We start from the raw sequence: 18,471 nt of genomic DNA, 5'->3' as shown, positions 1-18,471 counted from the left end.
TCCCAGATTCCAGTACATGAACATTGCCCAACCCCCCAAGGACAGACAGCTTTGTTAACAGCACTCAGTGTTTAATTTCTCTCAGAACAAGACGAAAATTGTCTCCTTAATGGTCCTGTATACTGGGCCTATGTTCCACACCCTGGAGGCCATGCAGATCAACTTCATGTAGACCAGTCTGGCTCAAACACAGGGAGAATGAGCATGCCCACTACCAACCCCCTCACAAATTTCTTTCCTGTCTTCAATCAATCCACCTACCAGGCATTATTTGGCCTCCTTGAACCCACCCAATAACCGTAAATCTGTATGGCTTCAGAATGTGAGCTGCTAGACCCTAGAAACTGCTGGAAGTGACTGGTGGCACACTGCTAGGCTTGTAACTGAGAATCACACCAGGTAGCTGAGGTGCAGCATCTCATTGCCTAGGAATACTGAATGCTGAGTTCACTCAAGGTCCTTTCCTGCAATATTAACTTTTAACTGCAGAGCTACTTCAGTGTTTTGATATTTCAAGGCCTTTAAGGACCCCAATTCACCTGGTAACTAGAAATGAAGATTTTTTTTTTATAAATAATGATGATTATGTTCATGACTTCAACCTGGAAAGAAACACACCAAACTGCCCAGCAAAATCAGGCTGAGCATCAAAACAGTCTTCTAAAAACAATCTTCTCAGCTAAGGCTAAGGCCGAAGCTTACCATCTGACCGACAACCCATCTCTTCATTCACTGCCTTTTACAGCGCCGTCTTCCTGTTTGGGCCACAGCGGCTGATATGGTCTCTCTGCTATTCACCATATCTACTACGTTTTCCTGACCTACCAGATTCATGATGTCATCAAAGAAAACATAAACCAGCTCTAGTGTTGATTTTTCTTGGAAAACACGGGGATGGACCTACTGGTTGCTATTTTATCTTATAGCAGGATATCAAATTCCTCCTGGAGACATCTTTTAATGCCCTTTCTCCTCTAGCACTGTGTCAGTTGTTAATGCCTGCTGAGAATCTTCTGATACTGGTTCATGGCTCCTTCGGTAAGGAATCTCAATCTGGGATTAGAGAATATTCCTGTTTAGGAGATGTGCCACTCAAATGCCTCTGATGCCCTTTGCCAGTCAATGACCTCATTCCTATCTCAGCTGGATAAGCATTCTGCCCCCTTTCGCCACTATTCCCGGGAAGCAGGAAGAGCCCCAAGAGTACAGCCTGTACCCTGTTCTTGTTCTGAGTGAATCAAGTCCACAAAGACGAACGCCAAAGACAAAAGTGGGGCAGGAAGTAGCTTTGCTTTCACAGAAGTCCGTAGGTTCCCAAGGATCCGGCTCCCTTCTGGAATCCCACAGCAGCACCTCTGGTAGTGCAGCCGGTCTGGCTGAACAAGTCTCTCACTTTCTCATTTGGATGGATGCACTTTTCCAGCCCCTGTATGTATGCTTTATACCCTTTCATCACAACAGAGGCACTGGGGCCTAATGTCTTTCTACTGTGTCCTTCCTAGCACCCTTTGACTCCTTTGCGGTGCATTCCTTCAGGTTTCTTGATAGCCAGGCAGCCCACCAGGAAGCTTGAACTTAGACTCTTAGCTGAAGTGCTGTGGTGTATACCACATAATGCTCTGTGGTCAGTAAGGGCTAGGAGAACCCTCCCCTTAGCTTCTCTCCAAGTGAAGCGCTTAAAACGCATCTGGCAAGTAACAGTGTGTGGGGGGGTGTAGTTTGAGACTGCGAGCAGAGTTTCATGTTCCAAAAGTCCCCACATGTCACTTCAGACTGAAATTTGATGTGCTCAATAGTACACATCCTCATAAAAGGCAAGGACAGACACGTGTGTTCCAGTCCATGACCTAGCCAGAGTTAGCATGTGCTGTCCTACATAAGGTAGTCATTGATTACCTGTATTTTGCTAACATGCTCTCGGGTATGTGAGGAAGGGTTCTATTTGTTTTCAATAGGACACAATTTGTAATAAATGTGCAGAGAAAATATCAAACCAAGGCAGCCTGAAGTGAAATGGGGAGCCAGAGAATGCACACATTTGGTAGCAAAGGAAGTCTAAGGGGCAAATCTTCATTTCTGCACTGAGCAGCCACTGGAGACAATACAAGGAAGGCAATCTGTATTCAGGATCCAATCTAGTACTTTCTGCAGATGGTCTCACAAGAGTTACGACTAAAATTTCTTCCTCCGTTTTCTTACTCAGAACCATGGGAATCTCAGTTCTGAGAAGATTAGAATTGTCCTGAAAGAATAGTGTGTACCTGATGTGGGATTTCCCTCTGTATACTGTGAATACCACTGGTTAATAAAGAAACTGTCTTAGGCCTGTGCAGGGCAGAATAGAGGTAGGCAGGGAAAACTAAGCTGAATGCTGGGAGAAAGAAGGCAGAGTCAGTGAGAAGCCATGCAGCCCTGCCAGAGACAGACGCTGAACCTTCCTGTAAGCCACAGTCACGTGGCCATACACAGATTAATAGAAATGGGTTAAATTAAGATGTAAGAGTTAGCTAATAAGAAGCTAGAGCTAATGGGCCAAGCAGTGATTTGATTAATACAGTTTCTGAGTGATTATTTTGGGGATGAGCAGCTGGGAACAACCAAGCAGCCTCTCCTACAGCATGTACCCTCTAGTGCCACCAACAGATGGGCTTTGGGTTCTAACACACAATCTTTCACTAATGAGAGCATCCTGGGACCCAACTACCTTCTCCCCAGGCTCAAGTCTGACGAGAGCTGGCCTGCAAGGTCTACCAGAGAGGATGGGCTCCACAGCAGAAGTCTGAGAGGGATGGCATGCCTTCATCCCTAACAGGAAACACACAGACACTGGTGGGTGAACTACTGGACTCTATTATAAAACAGCGATAATTCAAGAAAGTTAAAACCTTAATGGAAGGGAAGAACCTTTACTGCTCTCTTCTTCCTCAGTTCTCAGGCTACATTTAATGCTATCTTGTTTGTCTTTTTTTCTGAGCTAGACAGCAGACTAGAGTTTTGTTGGTTGGTTTTCTGTGATGTTCCATACTAGACTGTCCATATTGGCAACTTAATAAATAAATAGTATATTAAAATAAATATTGCTGAGTGATGGTAGTGTACGCCTTTAATCCCACCACTCAAAAGGCAGAGGCAGATGGATCTCTGTAAGTTCGAGATCAGCCTGGTCTACAGAGTGAGTTCCAAGACAGGCTCACAGAGAAACCCTGTCTTGAAAAAAACAAAAATAAACAAATAACTAAATATTAATAAAACATGATTTGTTTATGAATGAAGATTTAACATTAAATTACTCACTATCAAGTTAGGAGACTTTCTAGACTCAACTACTCTTGCGAGAAGGGTCCAAAAATTATGATTCATTGAGGGACACATACAAACCAGTTTCTGCAAGTTATGGTCACTTCTACTGACTAGAAAATGAACTCTTTCATCCCCAAGCCCTCAACCAAATCACCACTTAGAAACAAAATTCTTCCACTGAACTGATCTAGTTCATTTGTCTCTGCCCACTATGTCCAATAATTTGAATACTTTCCTTCCATTTTCTCCATGCAGCTCATCCCTGTTTTAAGAAAAGCGGCCATGTTGGATGTGTTGAGATTTATGCTGAAGGATGCCTAGAAGTTCACAAATTGCATCAATACAAGTTCAATACAACTTACCTGGCCCACTGCCCAGGAAGTGTGTGGTCCCAGGGAGGCAGGCTTGAGACTACATCTAAGAGGCTAATGACCTTGGAAGTGACACCACCCAAGAAGGCAGAGCCAGTGCAGGGTGTTTAGAAACTGCCATTGATTTGGCAGTTCTTTGAGGTAACACCCACTGTGAAGGCTATTGCCAAAAAAACTGAAAACAGACATGTAAGCAAAAAAACTTCCTCCAAAATATCCATAACAACACAATAGCCAAAAAATGAAAACAACACTAATGTCCATCTCAAGCAAATGCGTTAAGACAAGATGTTTAGAGCCAAACGAAGGAATATTCATTGGTCATGTGGAAGAATAAAGCGGTGATGCAGGCCATGGCATGAATAAACCTCGGAAACTTTATTCTATGTAAAAACCAAAACAAAACATACCAGACACAGCTCACATATTGCATAAATCCATTTAAATGAAATATTCAGAATAAATATCCACTGAAATAGAGTTTTCAGGGGCTGGGAAGAACAGGCTAAGAGGTGTCTGGTAGATATGCACATGCTTGCGGTGTGGCAAGAATGTTCTGGAAGTAAACAGTAGTAATGGGTACACAACACTTGAATGTAAGGAACGCCACTGGATTGACAAGGCGAAGGGCTCTATGCTCTGTTTTTACTCCAGTAGGCACCCTCTTAACTGAACTCTGTAATCAAATATTAGGGTCACAAAATATCGGCAACAGCAAAAAGTTTTGTAATATGAAATCACCAAACATTAATTAAAACTAAGACACATGATGTGTTTCTGGCTGTGGTCACCCATGTCCCATGATGCAACTTCACTGCAGCCTTGGTTCTGAACAGACAACACTCAGCTGGCACAGACAAGGCCACACCATACCACACAATGACTGCACTGCCTGGCACCCCTGCAATGAGCGCTCTGCCCGGCGCCCCTCAGCTCAGATGTGAGCGTACTGCGTGTTACAAACTAGTGGTTTTATGGCACACACAAAACTTTCTTACAGAAATATAATGGTTTATTTATAAAGCTAAAAACTTTTGGAACATTTCCTACCATCATTTTTTCCAGCAAATTGTATCTTTGTAATATTGTATTAGAATGTTTGAATAAAAACAATTGCTGTTTGAATTTCAGAAAAATATTATTAAGCAGATTTGGTTCGGGATGAGGACAGATTTTCCAACAATGTCTGAGTTGGTCCTGAACAAAACTTCTGCCTTTCTGTATTAATGGTAATGCAAAGTGGATTCTCAGGGGTTGATTATTACAAATTCAAAGTATCAAATGCTGAAGACGTCCTATATCCTGCGAGTTTCAAATATTCAGCCAAGATGAATTCATCACGGAAAAAAAATAAATATTTCATCAGTATGCAAATTTACTTTTTTCTTTAATAAATGGTAAAATTATATGTGTATCAAGGGATAGTTCTAATATAAATTTCTTTATCATTTATTGTCAGTAAATATTGATTTATATACTTATTTCACATACCTGTATATCTGAGGGTCATAAAAAAATTCTTGACAAAAAGGGGTTGAGAGTGAAGTTTAAGCAGCCCCACGCTAGCACAGAGAACACAGAAGCCAGGTCTCTGCTAAGGCTGGTCCTCATCTGCCTCCTCCTCCCCCTCCTCCAGCAGTCACACTGCTTGTGCCTCAAGCAGAAAGGATAAACCTAATGAGCCCAAATGTCAGCACAATATAAATTACGGCAAGGGGGAAAAAGCAACAACTTGATGCATGGCTGAGGATCTGAAAGAGGAATGTCCACCATTGTTTGTGATTATGGATCACATCACAATCTAATAGCAATTTTTATTTAATCAATAATTTCCATGCTGGACAGACAGCCCTGTTACAGAGAATCGACAAACAGGTACTGATAGCGACAAGCCTCGTTATTAATCTTTCCTCTGCTGGCTTATCAGCCAAACTACTATAAAAGGCACCACCAAGATGGATATTAGAAACCACCTTTTTCCTACCCCCACCTCTGTTTCTTTCTTCCTCTCTTAGGCTATTTCGCGTAATGTGGACTCCACATTTATTTGCGTAACCTGGGGCTTGAGTGGCATAAAAAGGCAGTTCACATAAGCAATTTCACAATCTGTAGGACCTAGACCATTGCTTAGGGTTAGCCATTATAGGCTAATAAATCATACTTTCTCTTTGAGTTGTCAATCGCCAACAAAACCTTTGTCCAAGCACCGGCATCTGTAATTCCGCAAAGGCTTTTCATCTTGAAATAAGATGCTCTGCGCTGATAACAAGAGTAATCCCTTCCTGATCAAGAAAAATAAAATCAAATCTGCATTTTACCAATTAGAGCTGCTGCCAGAAGCCAAATGGCTCAGCACTGAGACTCCACTGAAGTTTATCTCTGCTAAACACAAGGAGGAGAACCATTAGGCTGCGTTTCCTTTGTGGCTTGACTGCTTTATCTTGCGGTGGAGGCTGCACTAAGCAAGGTGCGAGAAAACGCAACACCTTGAGGAAAAGCCACCAGGAAGACCTGTTTCTCACGAGCCAGGAACACTTCCCTGTCTGCTATGTAGTGCTCTCTAGAAAATAGGAACATCACACTGTGACAAACAAAACCCAAGGTGGGGTAGCAAGAGACGGTCAGAGTCCTTAAGAGACATCAACGGAATCCTGTGCAACAGAATCTCAGAAGTCAATGTTACAAGCTCACACTGGGAAACAGGGCACGCCAAGAAGAGAAGCAATGGAAAATATAACGTATCAGTAATCCCCAGAAACCCCCATCGGCACTAAAAATGTAACTGACTATCACTAGAGCAGGTGGCTGCTAAACGTTTTATCAACAATCATTTGTTCTTCCCATCTCCAATAAAGCAACTTGAAAAAAAAATATCCCACAATCTTGAGTCATAAGCATGAGTCCAAGAGAAGGACTCAGTTTATCTGCAAAGCCAACTTGGAGGTGGATCTTTTGTGACTGCCACTTATGATAACCATATTCGCTGCTCGGAACTGTGAAATACCTCAAAACTGTCTCCCAAGTTTTTAATAAAGAATTTTAAATAATTTGCACTGTAGGCCTCACTTCTGACTCTGTCCTATCACAATTCCGCCCTCTTTTATGCAGGGAGGCCCACAGCGGCCAGGGCTCTGCATAGCTAAGCTCAACTGAAGACTCCCTGAAGGTCTCTGAGATGAACGCAACTCCCCTCATTACTCCACCAGGAACAGAAACCAAGACCTCTAGCCCTGCAATCTCATCCCCTTGCTCCTCGGTCTCCTCTCCTGCACCCTCCTACTCTTCATGAAGACTGATGCTTGCCACTCTGTCCAAAATGCATAAGCTAAATCACTCTGTGATTTTATTTCAAAGCCAAGGAAATGTTAAAAAGCTCAGCCTATTAGTGCATTAGGTATTCCCATGGATAAAATTCTATTACACTGTTAATTCCCTCCTACTCTCTTAACAGAGCATACTGAACACCTTACTGCATATCCATCAATCTTTCCCTGTTTGAGTCTACTTGTTTGTTGAAAACAATGCTTACCCCCAGCCCCCATAAGACCTTCCATTTCCTCCTTGGCACCTTCACTTTGCTTTCCATTCATTCTAATTATATACCGGTAATACTTCAAAACAACTTGCCCCGAGGCTTCTTGCCCAAAAATATAAACACCAAGATGAGTGTTTCATGTCTGGCTCTCCAGCGTGCGTTCAGTCCCAACACTCCAGGTCTGATGATGCTCAAGAAGCTTTTCCTTCGAGAGACTGAGTCTACAATGCGCACAGTGATCACCAGGCGGTGGATCGGTAGCCTACGCAGGAAGCAGGCACTATCCAATCAACGGACTACTTATTATTTCTGTTTAATGAAACAAAGGTCAAAGGTTTCCTTGGCTTCACCATTTACTTTCCTTGAGTTTATTAACTCTGTTCCCAACATATTCAGTTTTTCTTGTCTAAATAAAACCTACTATCCAAGGTACTTGAATTATCCTATTTTGTTTTAATCCCCCCAACAAAATCAAAGTTGAGAAGAAATCAGCTAGGTTGAATGCCACCCCACTTCACAGATGAGAAATGGGAACTGAAGCTGCAGGCAATGGAATGCACAAGTTTGGGACAGCTTTACGAACGGCATCTCTGTCTACCACACTATCTGGAGCTCTCAGAACTTATCTGAGGTAACTGGGCAAGGCAGGATGGAGTAGGCTGGCTTACATTTGAAGGCTGTGGTCTATATAAAGAGTTTTGAGGATAAGGCTCTTATACATTTTCTTGCTGACATTAATTGTTGTAGAAAAAATAATTCATCCGTGGAAGCATTTGGCTAACCTCAGGAAAACATAAATGTCTCTGAATCTTCAAAGTCTTTACATTAGACATGGCTTCCTGCTCCTGGAGCTGGTTTTTGTCAAAGCAGGCACGTGATCTCCAACCCTACTTACCGTGACTTCAGAGGCTGGAGTCTGAGCCACTTCCTTGGGTCTGCAGAAAAAATGCTGGCATTTTTTTTTTTCTCACAGAGATGAGAAGCTTGGCTGGCAGTAGGTCATATTGATAACTACTGAGTGACCAACCTCAGCAAGTGTCATTTCCAGGATGTTCCGCCTATGGGTAAATAGGAATCTTCACCTTGCTCCCCACTTGCCCACACATACATTTGATTTTTTGTTTTTATGGTCTCAGATTTTGCAAAACAGGTTAGCCCACCCTTACTTTTTAAGCAGAACATTACAAAGTAGGAGGGATTTTTCTTTAATTCTGCAAGTTTTGGAGGACAAATCGAAGCCATTTTGCCTTCCAGGGTACAGCCGATAATATGTGTAGTGTAGATAATTCTGGTTAGCCCCGTGAGAAATGGATGAGGTGTTACAGGCACTCAGTGGGAAGAATGCTTTTCAACATCTCCTAGCATGAAAGATAGTGTCTACAACAGCGAGTGAGCTACTCCAGAGCTGAGGACGAGGCACTCTGGTTTAGTGGGACCCTAAGGAGAGCCTTCAAAGCATTCTAGGACACTGAACATACAAAGAGCCTCTCAAGGTCAGCATTTCACAAGCAAGGGGAGGGGGCCCAGAGCCCTCGCAGGTTCTCTGCAGAGGCTTTGTGAACAGGGGTCTGGTCAGGAACTTTTAGATATTGATTTCATGCTGACAACCCTACTTGGACACCACCTAAGAGCAATTTAAAGCTAATGGGTATAACAACCTCTAAAGAGGCTTCTATTTTTCTTTTTTATAAGGAGGATCACTAATATTATATTGAGGATGATTTTTATGATAGGGGAAGGTAAACGTTTTATGTTTCCTTATCTACTTCTTCCATTTCTTAAGAAAGTTTAAGGTTTTTTTTTGTTTGTTTTTGTTTGTTTTTTTTTTAAGATGTGGCCATGCCAGTGTTGGGACTGAGTAGTAAGAATATGGCACTCTCTGTGGCCCATACAGCATTTGACTCTCTGTGGCCCATACAGACTTATGACGAACAGAACATAAGTCTTGGAAGTGACACTGAAGCCCCAAAGGCCAACAGAATCATCGCACCATCCTCCCCAAACCAATCTTCAAAAACCAAACGCAAGCTGGGATTGCCTCATTTGACCTGATGTCTGTTTCTCACTTGGCCCCCTGGATGTGATCTCTGCTTGGCCGTGGATATCAGGGACAGTATTTATTTTCACGAGTGTTTCACAGTCTGATAAGTGAGAAAATAATGTCTGAAAGGGTCAAATGGTGTCTGGGAGGGCATCCCGAGAGTCAGGGCAGGGATGAGGCTGCCACTCAGAATCTAGCTGGACCCGTGGGGTTCTTTAGCAGTGAGTCAGAAAGCCCTTGTTTCTTGACCTTTCAGACCAATTTCTCGGGTATATTTTTATGGAAGGACTTCCTGCAGGTGAAGTTTAGTCAGCAGCTTCACAAAGAATATAACCCTTAAGGCAAAATCATTGCAGAATGTCTTTGAAGTCTGTAGTTTTTAAGCCTGTATTTTACATGCCATGTTTCCAAATAATTAGAGCAAGAAAATGAACTAACTACCCCATGTGGAAGGAAACGAGATCAAAATCTTTACTTGTGCATTTTAGATTGTGTGTGTGTGTGTGTGTGTATGCACATGGAACTAATTTCTGACTCATGTCTGAGACCATTCTCAATCTTCAACCTAATTATTCTCTTAGGTAAGGCAGTACAATGCAACTCTAGTACAGTGATAAAAATTAAACAGAAAGCAAATTTAGGACTAGGCTGTGTTTTTACAGATACGATTCTCCCCAAGTTCCATGACCTTTCTCTACATTCTCTGATACTGAAGTAAAAAGCCCTTGATTTTTATGCTGCAAAGGGATAGGATGCTGCCAACTGGCAGCAAAAGTGATTAGAGGGGAACTTCAGCATGGTCTGGAAGATTAAAACTTGCCGCACAGGAAAGCATTTATAAGCCAGGTAGATGGTTACTCACTCTACAAAAAGGAAAAAAAATTGACACCATGCTTAAAAGATACAAACAGAGGATTACATTTACTCAAATGCCACCCAGTTGAAGCTGCATAGTATCATAAATATATCTCATGATCTCTGATGTGCGGTCTTAAGGCGCCATCCCCACTGGTAGTTGCCAAGGAACCTTTGTCCTAGGTCATGCTGTTTGGGATGACACTGAAGAATAAACTGCTAAGAAACAGTCTGACTCGCTGTAGACTGTTGGGAACGATCTTTTAAGTATCAATTACTACACAAGACCAGAGAGTTGAGTTGTTCAAACTGAGGGCGACGAGTGGCAATTGTCGTAACAGGTGGACAGAAGTGATTACACTGTTTTTTTTCATTCAGATCTCAACAAGGGCACTTTAAAGCGTGGGTAAAAATGTACTATTTTCGCATTTATTCCTTTTCTTCCTCTTTTTATAAAAAAGCCTTGCAATGCATTGGTGGGGACTGTTATGTGCCACTGAAATTCGCAGGTTTCAGAGAACATGAGATGACCTTGAACTTCATGCTGTGAGAATTTCAAATGTTTCTACCACCAAAGTAGAACACAACTTAACTTCTAGAACAAAATTCAAAGAAAGAAGCAGAGCTCAGCAAAGTCTGGAAGCCAGGCTGGGTCTCTTCCCACAACACAAGCCACGTCAAGTAAGTAAAGCAGCAAAAGAAGAGCAAACACTGAGACCTGACACCGCCCAACTTCAGAAACACATTTACATTTAAAATGTGGGTTCTTTGTAATATAAGGCACGCTAGCAGAGTTGGGCTAATTCAAAACGGAAGGGAGTTGTGGATTTTCAGCTTACCCCGAAACAGTAGACTATGTTCAGAAGTCAGGCCTGGATCTTGACAAATCAATAAGAAACGCAATCAGTCACAAGTACTACTAATTAACTTTTCAACACATATTCTTCTTGTGCCTTTGTTGCTTTCTATTTTAACTGATACCAAAAAAGGGGCAAAGTATAACAAAAACCTGGTGAACAAAAATACAAGTCTGTTTTCCTAGCTTCTGGTAATAAAAGTAAATTTATCACAAATTTAATACCAGCTGGAAAGCAACTAGACCCGGCTATAATTATTTTTCTGAGAAATGAAATTAATTACACGTCGCTGTGATAATAGATCCCACAGCAGCACACCTAGAATAACATCCATTTGGGAAAGGCAAGGGGCTTGAAATAAAAGGGAGGGGAAAAGGCAACATTCTGTCTATCTGTTCAGACAGTAACAGACGAGGGCATCTGTTCCCTGGAACACGGAGCGCACCCCACTGGAAGTGAGACTACCGGCTGGCAAAGTCAGCCAGTTCCTAATTCTCTTCTTCAACTTTGTGATTTGCTAATGTGAAACACATGTCTCTCTTCTGCACCAAGTTCAAATAGCTCTGGAATTCCAACTTTGCAGCTCAGCGACTGAAGCAGAACAAGGGGAGAACTTGTCAGGATTTAAGGGCTTTCAGCAAAGCCCTTCAGTTGCAGCCAGCACCCTATTCCACGGCAGGATATCAATTATAGATAGTGACTTGCTTTAGCAGGCAGTCGGGACTGTCAGACACTAGATAGACAACCATGAAGAATCATGAATCTTTCTATTAACTGTAAGAGGGGGGAAAGAATGGGTCATGGCTATAAATAAGGCAGAGCAACAGAATGGTTTAACACCTTGCCGCTTGGTTGTATGTGGCACGAAAATCCAACTAATCAGAAAATGTCTGCTCTCCAAGGAAAGTGGCAAGAACCAAAATGGTTAATGCCTCCCCTAAAAACGAGCTTTGCAACTGGTATATATTCCATCTGTCACCAAAGTAATTAGGTGAACTTGAAGTACCTGTTACTTTCATCAACAAAATAGTAAGCACCTATTCTGCATGGGCCACCACTAATGCTTGCAGTAGCACCCAGAGGAGGAATGCATACTTGTGTAAAGGCAATGAACAGGCAACCAAAATGCGCACATATGGAATTTCTGCACTGTGGAAGGCATATAAGTGATAGGAATGGGAGATTTCACGTTGTAAGCTGCAACTCTAAATTTATTGACTCAGTTTGCTTACCCTTGCAATTTAGCTTAGACTAAAATTATTACCATAAAGGTTAACACAGTGGAATTTGACTAAATCCCGAAACCAATCTTCCCGACACCAATCTATCTCGTCTATCTTATTTAGAATTTTAAAGCTCCATTCTCTATGTGTGTGCAGTCACGACACGTAAGGACAGGTTCCATGTAACCATAAATACTACATCCATTCAAGCTGCAGCTTCAGTAGCCTTCTCTTAAAACTATTCCGATCTACAAGGACATCAGGGGAATATTGGCAACAAGATTACACAAAATAACTACAATAGTCACTGCCTTTACAACATAAAAAGGAAAAAACCCAAACCCAAACCAGCTTTACGCGCATTAGGCAGTGAAAAGGTTAAGGTGCTGCTATACCTTCATCCTCCCTGGGAATTCACCTGGCACATGCTAGCTACTCTTTGATAATAATTTGTAATAAAAAAAATCCTAACTTCTCCTCTCTCAGGATTACAAGACCTCTGTGCTTTCCATGAAAGGAGTCAGTACGAATACAGAGTCATTAGGACAGACTTTTAAAATTAATACTTGAATAAAACTAAAGAGGGGAAAAAAACCCATCAAATTACAAGTGTGGAAAAATCTGAAAATATACCTTAATTAAAAACATATGACTTACTTTTCAGCTGTACTTTTACAAACACAATGTGATGTATATAATTTACAAAGAGAAGGGGGGAGGAAGTCCTGATGATGAGATGTGGAATCTAACATCCTGTACATCAGATCTCTCAAACCTGTTGGTAACTGTGCAGGATACAGGACACAGAACGATTGAAGCTCTGAAAACAGCAATTGAAAAGCTCACACAACATAAAAAGCACAGAGTTTTTTATAGTTTTAATGTTTAGTCAAAATAGATGGAGGCACCCATAAGCACAGGCCACAAAGGAGGCAAAGATGCTGTAAGATAACAGATAAGTACAAGTGTTTCATGCAAGAGGAAGAAGCAGGCACTACAGAGATGCTCAGTAAGAACACAGGAGAAGCACAGGAGAAGCACAAGAAACTGTCCTATTTGGTAAAACCACCCTGAGTGCCTTAAGGGGATCCCGTGTTTCTATAGAAACCATCTGAGTCCACGTCTTCATATTCTAGACACTCTGATATGCACTTCCGTATCAGTTGTTCTTGATCCCATTCAACAAGAAGACTCTACTCGCCATTGAGACTATGCCAAGCACGATGAAGCCTTGGCAAAGGAGCCATGGGTGTACCATGTTTGTGAGACAATGCTAGAAAGGGAAGAAAAGATACCTGGCCTTGCTTTGACACCAGAAGGAAAAGGTGCCCCAGTGTGACTACTGTGGAGTTTTCATCATTAAACACAATTCTTTTCCACGCAAGTTTTAGCCCACAAATGTTGCCTTTGGGTCAAAACTAAAGCACCAATTGCAACATATAATAATGGGAGGCTCTTTAAACTCTGAAGTCTGCAAGAGGAGAAAAGGAACCATCTGTTTCTGTAATTTTTTACATTGTTACTGGGTCTTGGAAGGGGAATCAAACTTAGTTAAAAGGTTAATAATAATTCATGTCCAGCTTACTATTACTCAATAACCATCAAAGCCTCTAACTCAAAATAGTGTTTTCTGGCTTACAGGATCAGAGTCATTACACTCTCTATTGAAGACTTTATTGAATTTTACACTAAGCTTTAGCTGACTGAACAGGTCAAGCACTGTGGCTTGGAGTTTTCTTTATTCTCAGAAAATCATAAAGCCCTCTCCAGTTCTCAGTGCTGCCAGCTAAGAACTTGACTCCGTGCGGGGTCAGAGCCGCTGACCTCACGCAAAGGTCGCCGAGTTGGGAAGCCACGTCCCTGAACACCAGTCACTTACATGCACAAGCTGATCCTGGGTGTCGAACTCTCTCGTACAGCCTTCCCAGTGGCAGTTTGTCTCGTAGATGACTTCAGGCTCCTGCTTGCTTTCATCTTTGTCCCCTTCCTCCTTGACTAGGGTTGTTCCTTCAGGCTGTTCCTGTTGTGGGGGGAGGGGGGAAGGCAAGAAGCAGAGAGGGGGAAATCAGGCACTGTGGCAAGGGAGACAGGAGAAAGTAGATTCTGCATATAGATTTGTTTTCCTCTGAAGTCGACAACATTTCAGGAAAGTAAAAGGAAGCCAGGAGTACCAGCTGGGTTTTGTGAAATGAAGATGTCCAGTATTTGTATGTATTTTTGCTTCTGATATTCTGAATATACCTTCTGAGATTATTTTAAATTGTGATGTAAGACAGTAGCCCAATTATAACAAAGAAAAAAAAAAACCCTGAATACCAGGCCCTGTTGTTCCTCAGATATAAACCAAACTGACATCTTTGAAAACAAAAACAAAAACAAATAAAAAGCAACAATAAAAACAACAAACCCTAAGTAAAAAATTAACACAACAAAACCCCATAAAAGTAGCAAGTGTTTGCCCTCCCTCAAACTGGCCCTATTTTGTTTGCTTGTTTTGATTCCCTTTGATTATGTTTGTTTATTGATATATCTTGTAATGTAGGCAGATGGCTTTCGAATACTCTTAGTTTTTTTTCCCTAATGTGAGGGGCACTTTGGGGACCTTTCTTTCAGGATCATGCCTTCCTGGTTTAGCCTCTGGTCTTCAGGGAGATGCTGGTCTGCCGCATGGTAGAGGCCAGGGAAAGACAGTGCCTGGTGCTCAGCACACAGCCTTTTCTAGTCCTCTATGACAGCTTCACAGTGAACGCAATTCAAAGAATCTCTGGGATTCTAGGCAATATCTAGATGTGTAGATTTTAGTCTTGATGTAGGGCTATACGATAAACTGATTATGTACACACCATGGTGTGCTTGTGGTCTAGCCAACTGTAAGAAGGATGGTTTCAGAGCGCCCTATCACAACCTTATTCCTCCCTCTAAGTTCTCACTGAGGGAGTCGGGGCCACACTTTGGTAAGGCGTGGGTTGAAGCATACTGATGACAGCAATGTTCAGATCCTGTAAACCTTCGGACTCTCATTCAGCTCCAATCTGAGGGAAAATAGCACTGATGAAACATCTCCCATCTGGCTCAAGAGCATCTGAAATGGCAATCTGGATATAACCTACATATTCTTCAGGGGAACCGGACCTAAGTGATCAGCAATACAGTCCAGAATCTATCTGGCTGTACTTCAATCTCTCTTGGTTCTCTGAGCCCTCCTTTGAGAAGCAGCAAAATCAGAAAAGTGGAGAACGCAGTCAATGAAAAGAATATCACATGCTCTGCCTCAGATTAGGCATGGGGTCCGAAGCTCAGTAATTTTGGGCCAAGGTTAGAGATGAGAAGCCTAGTCACACCTGTGGTCGCTAACAGATGAAGTCTGACCAGCGACTGTATGGACTGTGAGGAGCTAAAGCTTCTAAGCCATCTCACTTGTCAAGAACACGCACCCCACATAACCTCCTTCCTTGCTGGTGAATTGAATTCCATCAATGAATGGAATGAATTCCATTAATACCTAACTAGTTCATTTTCAAACACACGGCCAATGTCAAGTATACAGCAGATAAGAAAATGTTGTGTGTGAGTCTGGAGGAGGGGGACTTGAGCCAATGTCGCTATGAGAGTAGTCAAAGCTAGTTTGTAAAACCGAGCTATCTTACCTGCTGGCCCCGTGACCCTGGGCTGGGAAGGTCTTCATCGGGTTTGATCTTAGACCGTTTATTATGCATAGGATCGCCGGTGCTGCTCACTGCAGACTCACTCGTGGGCTTGTTCTGCTGGCCATATTTGCAGGGGTGAAGGAAAATTAGGTCTGATTAATAACCAGAGCAAAAATGAAAATGCTACTAAAAACAAACAAGCTCATTTGATAACAGGGCAACAATTCTGACAATGCCAGCCGCCCACAGGAGAGTCCAGCTGATGCGACCAAAGCTAGATAATGCCTCATGCGGCACTCTTCACTTCCAACACACGAGTATCCACTGCTGGTGACTTTAGAAGCTTGCAGAATAGCGCAAGCATCCTAGACTTTAACAAGCTATCGCTATTTCCAAAGAAGTTGAGTTTGGGTGGGAGATCAGTACAAACTATTAGTGAAGTTCTTCAATTACAGCTTCTAGATCCTTCTTTAAATCACATCAGGCTGGCAAAAGAGCAGAGAGACTGGAGGCCTATGTTTACTCAAGAGTATCACACAGTGCTTGGTAGTAGCCTGGTTGTAGTAGAGGGGCTGGACGGTGGCTGAGAGTCCACACACATCGACTATCAACAGATGTAGTTTATATATGGTCGTATCAGGCAGTCTACTTTTAAATCACAAGCAAACGGTTCTGATATAAGATGTCCAAGCTCACATTCATCAAAACTGAATAGACCTTCTGAGAGAGACAAGATGCCCATGCAAAGCCTCGACAATGATGAATCCCATGGCACTAAGAGCCAGTGTGATGACAAGGTCTCTGTTGGCCAAGATGAAACAAAGCGGTGTCTCTCACCTGTGAGGACTCAGAAGGGCCAGAGCTGACCTGGACAGGGTTCAGAACCGTCGGGATCCCGGGGATAGGCCTCTGTGTTGGAAATGTTGGAGCAGGGTGGATGAGTGGAGGACTGTGCCCAAAGGCCGAGCCGAGGCTTTGCTGTCGGCTTAGGATCTGCTGATGCATATGGAGAGACACAGGGGCAGAGGGGTAGGTGAAGCTCAAGGCAGGGCTGAGGAGGAAGACAAGAAGAAAAAGCGTCACTCACGCTGACATCAGAAACTATCACAAACTAAGGATGTTGATGGCTGCAGCCACCCAATCACACCAGGTCTATCCGTTGTGGTGAGAAGTTAGACACAGGCACTGTCAAATGTCTCGAACACTTTCAAGAAAAACCAGAACCCTATAGCAGACATGTGTGCACAGCTTCCCCACATCACAGCCTGGATGTCAGATTCTAGAAAGTGGAAATAAGGGGTATCGGCTCAATAATAACTATTTATTGCAATAACAAACTTTTAATAAAAGAGAGAATGGGTGACTCTGTGCTTTATAGTACTTTTATGTGCCCTGGGTTCCACTTGTTCCTGTGCATGGAGCAATTCCTTTAATCTTAGCTCACACCGATCGCTTTCATATGTCTCCAGATCTTATTACAAGGGGAAAGAAAATCAATTGGTTAAATGTGTTTTGAACACCATGCTTGTCATATCACTCATTTGTTTGTAAAGATGGAAAGCTTGGTTCATCCAGAATGCCACCTAAAGAATTTCCATCAGTGCCGTCTGGTTACAGAAGCTGATGGATTAACCTCTCCCTACTGAAATCAGTGATCAATGGGCTTCGATGGCTGAATATTCCAATGGGAGAGCACAGCTCCCTCCTCCAGCAAAATGGCAGTAAATGTCTATTACATTCCATTATGCATGCTAATGCCTGTCACCACCTTATTTTGCCACCTATATCCCAGGCCACAGTCGGTTCCCAGGAAGTGCTACTTACACTGCAGGACACTCCAGCCAATGGCCAGCGGCCAGAGGCTTCTTTGTGTGAGCAGAGTTGAGGAATCAAATCCCCTAAAAGCAACAGCGGGCTCTGGAGGACTTTTCCAGTGGCTTAAAAATGCATAGAGAGCTAATAACTGCCTACACGGAAAACCCTCCTCTCTAAAAAAAAAAAAAATAAAAAATCTGATAATAAATTTACATGCAGGCACACATGCACGAGAGAGCACACACCCACACAACTGTAATGGTAGCCAGAAAGAACTAGGGTTTCTCATATTATTAGAGCTAGAACTCATGCAAATTTCCAATCTGGTGGGTTAATTACTATTGCTGCTAAACACATTAACTGAGAATAAAATAATTACAATAACAAAATTCAAACCATTTCGACGACTTTAAGTAATAATCAGAGATATACTCCCTTCATTAACGTGACTTTACATTTTTGTCTATTTGACTATAACCCATAAAAGGGCGGCTTCAATGGGAATTCATTACTACTATTCCTACAGAGAGTTTTCCTTTACAATAGCTTGCCCATGTAAGACTGAATACCATTAAGAATACCCTTGGAGAAACCCAGCAGGCTTTGAGGGACTCTCCTTTCATTTTACATTGTGTTTCCTTAATAAAGGGAAGCAGAAATGTGGTACAAACAGTGATTGCTCACAGTAAGTTAGAAGAATCAGTAGTAGTATTCTGTTTCTGTGGTGCTATAGTTCCTGCCTGTATTTCTGTAAGCAACCATGAATGATTACAGCAAGACTCACCTAAGGTAGCTGTGCGGATGATTGATAGGGCATTAATCAAAAG

General features: G+C 42.3%; 1 protein-coding gene across 1 annotated transcript in view; it reads right to left on the bottom strand.

The window, feature by feature from the left end:
• Gli3 (GLI family zinc finger 3) overlaps positions 1-18,471 on the bottom strand; it is a 267,115-nt gene that overhangs the window by 53,198 nt on the left and 195,446 nt on the right. Inside the window, exons 8-10 of the mRNA XM_087896438.1 lie at positions 16,667-16,880; positions 15,830-15,943; positions 14,062-14,202 (exon numbers count right to left, since the gene is read on the bottom strand). Of these exons, the coding sequence (XP_087752564.1) occupies positions 14,062-14,202; positions 15,830-15,943; positions 16,667-16,880 (469 nt within the window). The remainder of the gene's footprint in view (positions 1-14,061; positions 14,203-15,829; positions 15,944-16,666; positions 16,881-18,471) is intronic.

Source organism: Myodes glareolus, chromosome 14, assembly GCF_982192425.1.
Source record: "Myodes glareolus chromosome 14, mMyoGla1.1, whole genome shotgun sequence".
Classification (NCBI taxonomy): domain Eukaryota; kingdom Metazoa; phylum Chordata; class Mammalia; order Rodentia; family Cricetidae; genus Myodes; species Myodes glareolus.
Note: the sequence above shows the minus strand (reverse complement) of the source record. Positions and strands in the feature narration are given on the sequence as shown.